The sequence below is a fragment of the Scyliorhinus canicula genome, chromosome 8 (assembly GCF_902713615.1).
Source record: "Scyliorhinus canicula chromosome 8, sScyCan1.1, whole genome shotgun sequence".
Lineage (NCBI taxonomy): Eukaryota > Metazoa > Chordata > Chondrichthyes > Carcharhiniformes > Scyliorhinidae > Scyliorhinus > Scyliorhinus canicula.
The window spans coordinates 198,520,621-198,533,259 of NC_052153.1; the positions used below are offsets into that span (position 1 = coordinate 198,520,621).

At 46.8% G+C, this 12,639-nt stretch overlaps 1 protein-coding gene across 1 annotated transcript in view; it reads right to left on the minus strand.

The window, feature by feature from the left end:
• Positions 1–12,639, minus strand: part of LOC119970799 (nipped-B-like protein) — a 559,915-nt gene that overhangs the window by 31,014 nt on the left and 516,262 nt on the right. The window contains 1 exon segment of the mRNA XM_038805973.1: positions 3,002–3,156. Coding sequence (XP_038661901.1) covers positions 3,002–3,156 — 155 coding nt within the window.

Below are 12,639 nucleotides of genomic sequence, written 5' to 3' on the forward strand. Positions count from 1 at the left end.
CGACAAGTTTGCACGACCATAATGGGTCGGATCTCAAACAATGAAGAGTCAGAGTACAGGAGGGAGATAGAGAACCTAGTGGAGTGGTGCAACAACAATAATCTCTCCCTCAACATCAGCAAAAGTAAAGAGCTGGTCATGGACTTTATACACATTCCCTGTCTGCATCAACGGGGCCGAGGTGGAGATGGTTGACAGCTTCAAATTCCTAGGTGTCCTGGCCCACCCATGACACGTTTTGACCAAGAAAGCACAACAGCGCCTTTACTTCCTTGGGAAACTAAGCTAATTTGGCATGTCTACATTGACTCTTAACTTTCACAGATGCACCATAGAAAGCATCCTATCTGGCTGCATCACAACCTGGTATGGAAGCTGCTCGGTCCAAAACCGCAAGAAGCTACAAAGACTCACAGTCCATCACACAAACCCACCTCCCATCCATTGATTCTGTCTACACCTCCCGCTGCCTTGGGAAAGAGGGCAGCATAATCAAAGACCCCATCCCTCCTAGCCAGTTTATTCTTGTTTCCAACTTCTTCCATCGGGCAGGAGATACAGAAGTCTGAGAACATGCACTCACAGATTCAAAAACAACTTCTTCCCCACTCCTAAGGGTCTGAACTGATCTCTCCACACATCTTCTCTATTGAGTAGTACTACACTCCTGTATGCTTCACCCAATGTCTGTGTCTATGTATTTACATTGTGTATTTCTGTATGTTTCTTTTTCATGTATGGAACAATCTGTCTGGACTCTATGCAGAACAATACTTTTCACTGTACCACGGTACACATGGCAAATCCAAATCAATTACTCTAGCTGTGGCCTATCGCATGTTTTATTCCTTCCACCGCATTAGTGTTTATTAGGTTTAGCCAGTCTGTATGGAAACTGAAGCCCATTACTACTGGATTACCCATGTTGCATGCATCGCTAATGTCCTGATTTATACCGTGTCCAACATTGCCACTATAATTTGGTGGCCTATATTTGATGCCCCTTGCGGTTTCTTAGCTCCATCAAAACTGATTTTACATCTGTTCCTTCGATCCAAGATCTTATTAGTTATTACCTATCTTTCCTAACTGATGTGTATCCTTCGGTATTCAGTGCCCCATCCTGGTCATGCATTAGCCACTTCTCAGTTAAATCATGACATTTAAATCACACCCACTGACCTCAATTGGAGCCATCAAATCACCCATTTTTATCTGAATGCACGCAGCATTCACAATGACTGCCTTAATCCTGCATCTTTAAAAAAAAAACAAATTCCAATTAAGGGGCAATTTAGCGTGGCCAATCAACCTACCCTGTACATCTTTGGGTTGTGGGGGCGAGACCCACACAGACACGGAAAAAATGTGCAAACTCCACACGGACAGTGTCACGGGGCCGGGATCGAACCGGGGTCCTCGGCACCGTGAGGCAGCAGTGCTAACCACTGAGATACCACGCCAATTTTGCTTACTACTTATCTAGTTCGGGTACCAGATTTGTTTGCCTCTGATCTGAGCTCCCTCGGAGGGTTCTATCCCCTTGCCAATCTTCTTATATTCCATTCACCTTTGTAACAAATGCCAGCATTCCATTTGCCTTCCTAATCACTTAAATAGTATACTGCTTTTCTGTTCTCCCTGCCAAGTCGACAAGTTTGCAATTTCCCATGTTATACTCTATTTGCCAAATTTGTGCCTGTTCACTTAACCTATCTTTCTCCCTCTGAACACTTCTGTCCTATTTACAGCTCATTGTCCTACCTATCTTTGTGTCATCAGCAAATTTAGCAACCATAGCATGCAGAGCTGGGCCGAAAAATGGCAGATGGAGTTTAATCCTGATAAGTGCGAGGTGATTCATTTAGGTAGAAAAAATTTGAATGCGGATTACAGGGTCAACGGCAGGGTTCTGAGGAATGTGGAGGAACAGAGAGATCTTGGGGTTCATGTCCATAGATCTCTGAAGGTTGCCATTCAAGTGGATAGAGCCGTGAAGAAGGCCTATAGTGTGTTAGCGTTTATTGACAGGGGGCTTGAGTTTAAGAGCCGCGGGGTTATGCTGCAACTATACATGACCCTGGTGAGACCACATTTGGAGTATTGTGTGGAGTTCTGGTCACCTCACTATAGGAAGGATGTGGAAGGATTGGAAAGGGTGCAAAGGAGATTTACCAGGATGCTGCCTGGTTTGCAGGATAGGTCTTATGAGAAAAGGTAGAGGGAGCTAGGGCTTTTCTCTTTGGAGCGGAGGGGGATGAGAGGCGACTTAATAGAGGTTTATAAGATGATGAGGGGGATAGATAGAGTGGACGTTCAGAGACTATTTCCTCGGGTGGATGTCGCTGTTACAAGGGGGCATAACTATAAGGTTCAGGGTGGGAGATATAGGAGGGATGTCCGAGGTAGGTTCTTTACTCAAGAGTGGTTAGGGTGTGGAATGGACTGCCTGCTGTGATAGCGGAGTCGGACACTTTTAAGCGGTTATTGGAAAGGCACATGGAGCACACCACAATGACAGGGAGTGGGATAGCTTGATCTTGGTTACGGACAATGCGCAGCACAACATTGAGGGCCGAAGGGCCTGTTCTGTTGTCCAGGGATGTGCGGGTGAGGTGGGGCTATGGGGATGCAGGGATAGCTTGGGAGCCAGGTTAGGGTGCACTTTCCGAGCGTCAGTGCAGGCGCAATAGGCCAAATGGTCTCCTTCTGCACTGTAGAGGTTGTGTGTTCTATGGTTTCTCCCCTCTTGTGTGGCTAGGCCACACCCATGGTGCCCTGAACTTGTCACTGACTGCACTATTCTGAGGAACCATCACCAGTATCAAAAATAGAAAACCGATTTGCAAGAAAGGTCATCGCAGCAGACTCCTGCACAATCTGTCTGGCTCTCGTGATGATTTATTCCTCTTCTTAGGACAGAATCTTTACAGTTCTTTATATACTGCTATCATATCTAAAGGTGTATTTAAGAGGATAAACAAGTTCAACGCTTAATTACCTTAGTGTTGCCTTTAAACTCCTCCTGATCAAAGTCAAAGTGACGGCACAGTGCACCAACAGTGAAAAGGGAGCGAAGGAGGGCCGGTTTATTGCCAACTAGAGCATTGTTGCTGGAATCCTCATGGTGCTGTCCCTTCAGTTTTGTTAGAGCACCTGTCACGAGTAAAAACACAATTTTATTTAAAGGGTAATGAGTTTTGCTTACAGTCTTCATGTTTCAAAGTTCAACATTTGCACAGAATACAATGTGGGTCTGAATGCGAGTTGATAAATCGAACGGAAAGGAAAAACAATCTCCTCCGAAGGAAGGATGTTCTTGCTCTCGAGGCAGTGCAGCGATGGTTTACCAGACTGATTCCAGGGATGGCGGGGCTGCATGAGGAGGGATCGACTAGGTTGGGGTTGTTCTCATTGGAGTTCAGAAGAATGAGGGGGTGATCTAAGAGAGACGTATAAAATTCTAACAGGACTAGACAGGGTAGATGCAGGGAAGATGTTCCCAATGATGGGTGTGTCCAGACCAGGGGTCACAATCTGAGGATTCAGGGTAAACCATTTCAGACAGAGATGAGGAGACATTTCTTCACCCAAAGAGTGATGAGCCTGTGGAATTCATTACCACAGGAAGTAGTTGATGCTAAAACTTTGGATATACTGAAGAGGCGGCTGGATATAGCACTTGGGGAGAATGGGATCAAAGGCTATGGCGAGAAAGCAGGATTAAGCTATTGAGTTGGATAATCAGCCATGATCATGGTGAATGGCGGAGCAGGCTCGAAGGGCCAAAAGGCCTCCTGCTCCTATCTTCTATGTATCCATGTATTAATTGGGATAGTCATTGTGTTCAGGACTTAGATGGGGCAGAGTTCGTAAAATGTATACAGGAGAACTTTGTAGCTCAACATGTGGAGGGTCCAACAAGGGATGGTGCAGGGCTGGACCTAATTCTGGGGAATGAAGCAGGACAGGTGGTTGATGTGATGGTGGGGGAGCATTTTAATGATAGCGATCACAACGTAGTGAATTTAAGTTTGTTATAGACAAGGAAATAGACAAATTGCAGAAAAAGATCTTGGATTGGAGGAGAGCAGACTTAAGGTAGGATCTGGCCACGGTAGTTTGGAGATCTACAGAAGAGCGAGAGGGAGGGGGTGGGTCTTCAAAGAGGAAATGGGGAGGGTGCAGGCTCAACATGTCTCCTCTAGGGTAATAGGAAGGAGTAGCAAGCCCAGAGAACCATGGATGACCAGAGATATTCAGGATAGAATGATAAAGAAGGGAGAAGCTTTTGAAAATGAAAATCGCTTTATTGTCACAGGTAGGCTTCAATGAAGTTACTGTGAAAAGCCCCTAGTTGCCACATTCCGGCGCCTGTCCGGGGAGGCTGGTACGGGAAGTACAAGGGGAGCAAATCAACGGAGGCATTACAGGAGCACAGAAAGTGCAGGATGGAGCTTAAGAAAGCAATTAGGAGGGCAAAGAGGGGTATGAGAAATCTCTAGCTGTAAAAGTAGGGAAAATCCCAAGATATTCTGTAAGTATATCAATGGGAAGAGGATAACGAGGGAAAGGGTAGAGCCCATTGTGGGAATCAGTGGGTGGAGCTGGAGGACATTGGTATTTCAAATCTGTCTTCACCAAGAGAATGAGGAGGCAGATATGGAACTCAGGGAGAGCGACTGAAAGAGAGAGCGACTGAGAGGTTATCGAGCAAGTTGTCAAAGGAAGGTAAGTATTGGCAGTGTTGGCAGGCTTAAAAGTGGACAAATCACCGGGTCCGGACAAATTGTGTCCCAGGTTGCTGTGGGAAGTGAGGGAGGAGATTGCAGGGGCCCTGATCCAAAGTATTAATTCTTCTCTGGCCAGGGGGGAGGTGCCAGAGGACTGGAGAATCGGGAATGTGGTCCCAGTGACCTGATTAATACTACACTCCTGTATGCTCGACCCGATGCAGGTGTCTAAGTATTTACATTGTGGACCTTGTCTTGCCCTATTAAGTATTTTCTTTCCATGTACTAAATGATCTGTTTCAGCTGCACACAGAAAAATACTTTTCACTGTACATATGACAATAAACAAATCCAATCCACTACAGAAAAGCTGTTGGGATAAGCTGCGGAACTACAGACCAGTGAATCTCACGTCAGTGGTGGGGAAACTGATGGAGAAGATTCTGAAGGACAGAATCTATCTCCACTTGGAGAGGCAAGGTTAGATCAGGAATAGTCAGCATGGCTTTGTAAGGGGGGAGGTCATGTCTAACAAATTTGATTGAATTTTTTGAGCACGTGACCAAGTGTGTAGATGAGGGTAGTGCAGTTGATGTAGTTTACATAAATTTCAGCAAAGCCTTTGACAAGGTCCCACACGGGAGACTTATTAACAAGGCAAATTCACATGGGATACAGGGGAACTTGGTAAGGTGGATTCAAAGCTGGCTGAGTTGTAGGAGACTGAGGGTGATGACAGACAGCTGCATTAGTGACTGGAAGATAGTGTCCAGGTTCTGTGTTGGGTCCCCTATTATTCGACATTTATATGACAACTGTGGGGGGTAGGATTAGTAAGTTTATGGATGAAACAAAGATGGAATTTAACCCTGAAAAGTGTGAGGTGATACACTTTGGAAGGAGCAATTTGACATGAAAATATTCAATGAATAATAATATCTATTAGTGTCACAAGTAGGTTTACATTAACACTGCAATGAAGTTACTGTGAAATCCCCTAGTCGCCACATTCCAGCACCTGTTCGGGTACACAGAGGGAGAATTCAGAATGTCCAATTCACCCAACAGCATCTCTTTCGGGACTTGTGGGAGGAAACCGGAGCACCCGGAGGAAACCCACGCAGACATGGGGAGAACATGCAGACTCTGCACAGTCAGTGACCCAAACTGGGAATCGAACGTGGGACCCTGGCGCTGTGAAGCAACAGTGCTAACCAATTGTGCTACCATGGCACACAGTGGGAAGTCCTGTGAAACAAAGGGACCTTGGTGTGTTTATAAACAGATCTCTGAAGGCAGAGGGACAGGTTAATAGGGTGGTGAAAAAGGCATATGGGTACACTTCCCTTTATTGAACGAGGCATAGATTACAAAAGTAAGGAAGCCATGTTGGAGTTATGTAGAACATTGGTGAAGCCACAGCAGGAGTGCTGTGAGCAGTTCTGGTCACCACATTATAGGAAGGATGTGATTGTACTGGAGAGGGTGCAGAGGAGATTCACCAGGATGTTGCCTGGGATGGAACATTTATGTTATAAAGAGAGGTTGGCTAGGCTTGGGCTGTTTTCTCTGGAGCAGGGAAGACTGAGGGGCGACCTGATCGAGGTTACAAGATTATGAGGGGCATGGACAGGGTGGTTAGGGAGCAGCTGTTCCCTTTAGTTGAAGGGTCGGTTACAAGGCGACAAAGGTGAGGGGTGGGAGGTTCAGGAGGGATTTGAGGAAAAAACATTTTTACAGAGTGTGGTGACGTTCTGGAACGCACTGCCTGGGAGGGTGGTATAGGAGGGTTACCTCACATCCTTTAAAAGGTACCTTGATGAGCACTTGGCACGTCTTAACATTAGAGGCTATGGGCCAAGTGCTGGCAAATGGGATTAGCATTGGCGGATTAGGTGCCTTTAACGTAGCGATGCAGACCCAATGGCCCAAAGGGCCGTTTCTGCACTATATTTTTCTGTGATTAAACTTTAATTCCAGATTTTTATTGAATTCAAATGTCAATATCTGCTACTGTGAGATTTGAACCCAGGTCCCCAGAGCATTACCCAGGATCTCTGGATTGGTAGTCCTTTGACAATGCCACTCCACCATTGCCTCCCCATAAGTGTACTGTATAGGTTATCTAACAGTGCAAAACATAGTATTTAGTCAAAGAAAATATGGAAGGATAAACAACTATAGTGTAGCAATAATAGCTCACTACAATTATTCAAATATAGGTTACAGAAGCCTGGGACGGTTACACTACAGGAGCTATTCAACTCTTTTTCTGCTTGAAGTTTGGGTGCAAGCTCAGACAGCGGGAGTCAGTAGTCCAAGTCTGTTACTCAACTGATGCTTGCACAATCCAGCAGAGGGCAGCAGAGCAGAGCTACTGATCAGCTGTTCTGGGGAAATTTGCATACGTGCAGTGCGGTCAGCCTAAGTTGAAGGTGAATCTGCGAAGGGGACCCGAGGAGTTTGAGTGAAGGCAATCATCCAGCAGAGGGCAGCAGAGCAGAGCTACTGATCAGCTGTTCTGGGGAAATTTGCATACGTGCAGTGCGGTCAGCCTAAGTTGAAGGTGAATCTGCGAAGGGGACCCGAGGAGTTTGAGTGAAGGCAATCATCCAGCAGAGGGCAGCAGAGCAGAGCTACTGATCAGCTGTTCTGGGGAAATTTGCATACGTGCAGTGCGGTCAGCCTAAGTTGAAGGTGGTTTGTGGAGAGGCTGTTGGCAAGTGACAGTTAAACCCGAAACACTTCGTGAGTGTTTCCCACCCTACCTCCTCCTCCAACCAACCCCCCCACCCCACGGTGGTTGGGAAGCGGGAGCAGGGGCCTGTCGTGAAGGTGAGTGAGTGCCTTTAAATTTGCTTACCTTTGAGCGGGAGCAGGGTTTGAGGTAATATCAGGTAAGCTCTTCCTTTCTTTTTTCTTTTTCTTGTTATTTTTTAAATCTAGAGGTGATGTCAGGGAAGGCAGTACAATGCTCCTCCTGCAGAATGTTTGAGGTGAGGGACGCCGTCAGTGTCCCTGCTGATTTCATCTGTGGGAAGTGCACCCAACTCCAGCTCCTCAAAAACCGTGTTAGGGACCTGGAGCTTGAGCTGGATGAACTTCGGATCATTCGGGAGGCAGAGGGGGTCATAGATAGGAGCTTCAGGGAAATAGTTACACCAAAGACTGGAGATAGATGGGTAACTGTAAGAGGGACTGGGAAGAAGCAGTCAGTGCAGGGACCCCCTGCGGTCGTTCCCCTGAGTAACAAGTATACCGTTTTGGATACTTGTGGGGGGGACGACTTACCAGGGGTAAGCCATGGGGTACAGGCCTCTGGCACGGAGTTTGTCCCTGTTGCTCAGAAGGGAAGGGGGGAAAGGAGTAGAACATTAGTAATTGGGGACTCAATAGTCAGGGGCACAGATAGGAGATTTTGTGGGAGCGAGAGAGACTCACGTTTGGTATGTTGCCTCCCAGGTGCAAGGGTACGTGATGTCTCGGATCGTGTTTTCCGGGTCCTTAAGGGGGAGGGGGAGCAGCCCCAAGTCGTAGTCCACATTGGCACTAACGACATAGGTAGGAAAGGGGACAAGGATGTCAGGCAGGCCTTTAGGGAGCTAGGATGGAAGCTCAGAGCGAGAACAAACAGAGTTGTTATCTCTGGGTTGTTGCCCGTGCCACGTGATAGTGAGATGAGGAATAGGGAGAGAGAGCAATTAAACACGTGGCTACAGGGATGGTGCAGGCGGGAGGGATTCAGATTTCTGGATAACTGGGGCTCTTTCTGGGGAAGGTGGGACCTCTATAGACAGGATGGTCTACATCTGAACCTGAGGGGCACCAATATCCTGGGGGGGAGATTTGTTAGTGCTCTTTGGGGGGGTTTAAACTAATTCAGCAGGGGCATGGGAACCTGGATTGTAGTTTTGGGGTACGGGAGATTGAGAGTATAGAGGTCAGGAGCACAGATTTGACTTCGCAGGAGGGTGCCAGTGTTCAGGTAGGTGGTTTGAAGTGTGTCTACTTCAATGCCAGGAGTATACGAAATAAGGTGGGGGAACTGGCAGCATGGGTTGGTACCTGGGACTTCGATGTTGTGGCCATTTCAGAGACATGGATAGAGCAGGGACAGGAATGGTTGTTGCAGGTTCCGGGGTTTAGGTGTTTTAGTAAGCTCAGAGAAGGGGGCAAAAGAGGGGGAGGTGTGGCGCTGCTAGTCAAGGACAGTATTACGGTGGCGGAAAGGATGCTAGATGGGGACTCTTCTTCTGAGGTAGTATGGGCTGAGGTTAGAAACAGGAAAGGAGAGGTCACCCTGTTGGGAGTTTTCTATAGGCCACCTAATAGTTCTAGGGATGTGGAGGAAAGGATGGCGAAGATGATTCTGGAAAAGAGCGAAAGTAACAGGGTAGTTGTTATGGGAGACTTTAACTTTCCAAATATTGACTGGAAAAGATATAGTTCGAGTACATTAGATGGGTCATTCTTTGTACAATGTGTGCAGGAGGGTTTCCTGACACAATATGTTGACAGGCCAACAAGAGGCGAGGCCACATTGGATTTGGTTTTGGGTAATGAACCAGGCCAGGTGTTAGATCTGGAGGTAGGTGAGCACTTTGGAAACAGTGACCACAATTCGGTGACCTTTACGTTAGTGATGGAAAGGGATAAGTATACCCCGCAGGGCAAGAGTTATAGCTGGGGGAAGGGCAATTATGATGCCATTAGACATGACTTAGGATGTGTTGGTTGGAGAAGTAGGCTGCAAGGGTTGGGCACACTGGATATGTGGAGCTTGTTCAAGGAACAGCTATTGCATGTTCTTGATAAGTACGTACCAGTCAGGCAGGGAGGAAGGGGTCGAGCGAGGGAACCGTGGTTTACCAAAGAAGTGGAATCTCTTGTTAAGAGGAAGAAGGAGGCCTATGTGAAGATGAGGCGTGAAGTTTCAGTTGGGGCGCTTGATATTTACAAGGAAGCGAGGAAGGATCTAAAGAGAGAGCTGAGACGAGCAAGGAGGGGACATGAGAAGTCTTTGGCAGGTAGGATCAAGGAAAACCCAAAAGCTTTCTATAGGTATGTCAGGAATAAAAGAATGACTAGGGTAAGAGTAGGGCCAGTCAAGGACAGTGGTGGGAAGTTGTGTGTGGAGGCTGAGGAGATAAGCGAGATACTAAATGAATACTTTTCGTCAGTATTCACTCAAGAAAAAGATAATATTGTGGAGGAGAATGCTGAGACCCAGGCTATTAGAATAGATGGCATTGAGGTGCGTAGGGAAGAAGTGTTGGCAATTCTGGACAAGGTGAAAATAGATAAGTCCCCGGGGCCGGATGGGATTTATCCTAGGATTCTCTGGGAAGCCAGGGAAGAGATTGCTGAGCCTTTGGCTTTGATTTTTAGGTCATCATTGGCTACAGGAATAGTGCCAGAGGACTGGAGGATAGCAAATGTGGTCCCTTTGTTCAAGAAGGGGAGTAGAGATAACCCCGGTAACTATAGGCCGGTGAGCCTAACGTCTGTGGTGGGTAAAGTCTTGGAGAGGATTATAAAAGATACGATTTATAATCATCTAGATAGGAATAATATGATTAGGGACAGTCAGCATGGTTTTGTGAAGGGTAGGTCATGCCTCACAAACCTTATCGAGTTCTTTGAGAAGGTGACTGAACAGGTAGACGAGGGTAGAGCAGTTGATGTGGTGTATATGGATTTCAGTAAAGCGTTTGATAAGGTTCCCCACGGTCGTCTATTGCAGAAAATACGGAGGCTGGGGATTGAGGGTGATTTAGAGATGTGGATCAGAAATTGGCTAGTTGAAAGAAGACAGAGAGTGGTAGTTGATGGGAAATGTTCAGAATGGAGTTCAGTTACGAGTGGCGTACCACAAGGATCTGTTCTGGGGCCGTTGCTGTTTGTCATTTTTATAAATGACCTAGAGGAGGGCGCAGAAGGATGGGTGAGTAAATTTGCAGACGACACTAAAGTCGGTGGAGTTGTAGACAGTGCGGAAGGATGTTGCAGGTTACAGAGGGACATAGATAAGCTGCAGAGCTGGGCTGAGAGGTGGCAAATGGAGTTTAATGTGGAGAAGTGTGAGGTGATTCACTTTGGAAAGAATAACAGAAATGCGGAATATTTGGCTAATGGTAAAATTCTTGGTAGTGTGGATGAGCAGAGGGATCTCGGTGTCCATGTACATAGATCCCTGAAAGTTGCCACCCAGGTTGATAGGGTTGTGAAGAAGGCCTATGGTGTGTTGGCCTTTATTGGTAGAGGGATTGAGTTCCGGAGCCATGAGGTCATGTTGCAGTTGTACAAAACTCTAGTACGGCCGCATTTGGAGTATTGCGTACAGTTCTGGTCGCCCCATTATAGGAAGGACGTGGAAGCTTTGGAACGGGTGCAGAGGAGATTTACCAGGATGTTGCCTGGTATGGAGGGAAAATCTTATGAGGAAAGGCTGATGGACTTGAGGTTGTTTTCGTTAGAGAGAAGAAGGTTAAGAGGTGACTTAATAGAGGCATACAAAATGATCAGAGGGTTAGATAGGGTGGACAGCGAGAGCCTTCTCCCGCGGATGGAGGTGGCTAGCACGAGGGGACATAGCCTTAAATTGAGGGGTAATAGATATAGGACAGAGGTCAGAGGTGGGTTTTTTACGCAAAGAGTGGTGAGGCCGTGGAATGCCCTACCTGCAAGAGTAGTGAACTCGCCAACATTGAGGGCATTTAAAAATTTATTGGATAAGCATATGGATGATAAGGGCATAGTGTAGGTTAGATGGCCTTTAGATTTTTTCCATGTCGGTGCAACATCGAGGGCCGAAGGGCCTGTACTGCGCTGTATCGTTCTATGTTCTATGTAATCGTGCACAGACATTTCAGCAAACAAAAAATCTTTTGCACCAGCCTGCCATGAGGGACCTTATCAAACGCTTAGTTAAAATCCATGTAGACAACATCCACAACCCTTCCCTCGTCAATCATTTTTGTCACCTCCTCAAAAAATTCAATCAAACTAGTGAGACATGACCTCCCTCATACAAAACCATGCTATCCGTCACTAATAAGACTATTCACTTCCAAATGTGCATAGATCCGATCTCTGAGAATCTTTCCCAACAATTTCATTATCTCTTGACGTCAAGCTCACTGGCCTATAATTACCCGGATTATCCTTGCAACCCTTCCTCCAATTCTCTGGGATCTCATCTGTGGCCAATGAGAACACAAAGATTTTTGTCAGAGGCCCAGCGATTTCATCTCTTGCCTCCCTCAGTAATCTGGGGATTTGTCTACCTTAATGCTTTTTAACACACCTAACACTTTCCCCCCCCCCTTCTCATAATGACTTGTTCTAAAAAGTGTGTACACATCCCTCTGAGACACCACCAATCAGCATGTCCCTCTCCTTTGTGAATACTGATGCAAAATACTCATCAAGGACCTCCCCCATTTTCTCTGGTTCCATGCCAAGGATAATCCAGGGAACTACAGGCCGGTGAGCCTTACGTCAGTGGTAGGGAAATTACTGGAGAGAGTTCTTCGAGACAGGATCTTTCATAGAATTTACAGTGCAGAAGGAGGCCATTCGGCCCATCGAGTCTGCACCGGCTCCTGGAAAGAGTACCCTACCCAAAGTCAACCCTATCTCCACCCGATCCCCATAACCCAGTAACCCCACCCAACACTAAAGGCAATTTGGGACACTAAGGGCAATTTATCACGGCCAATCCACCTAACCTGCACATCTTTGGACTGTGGGAGGAAACCGGAGCACCCGGAGAAAACCCACGCACACATGGGGAGGATGTGCCGACTCCGCACAGACAGTGATCCAAGCCGGAATCGAACCTGGGACCCTGGAGGTGTGAAGCGATTGTGCTATCCACAATGCTACCGTGCTGCCGTACTCCCAT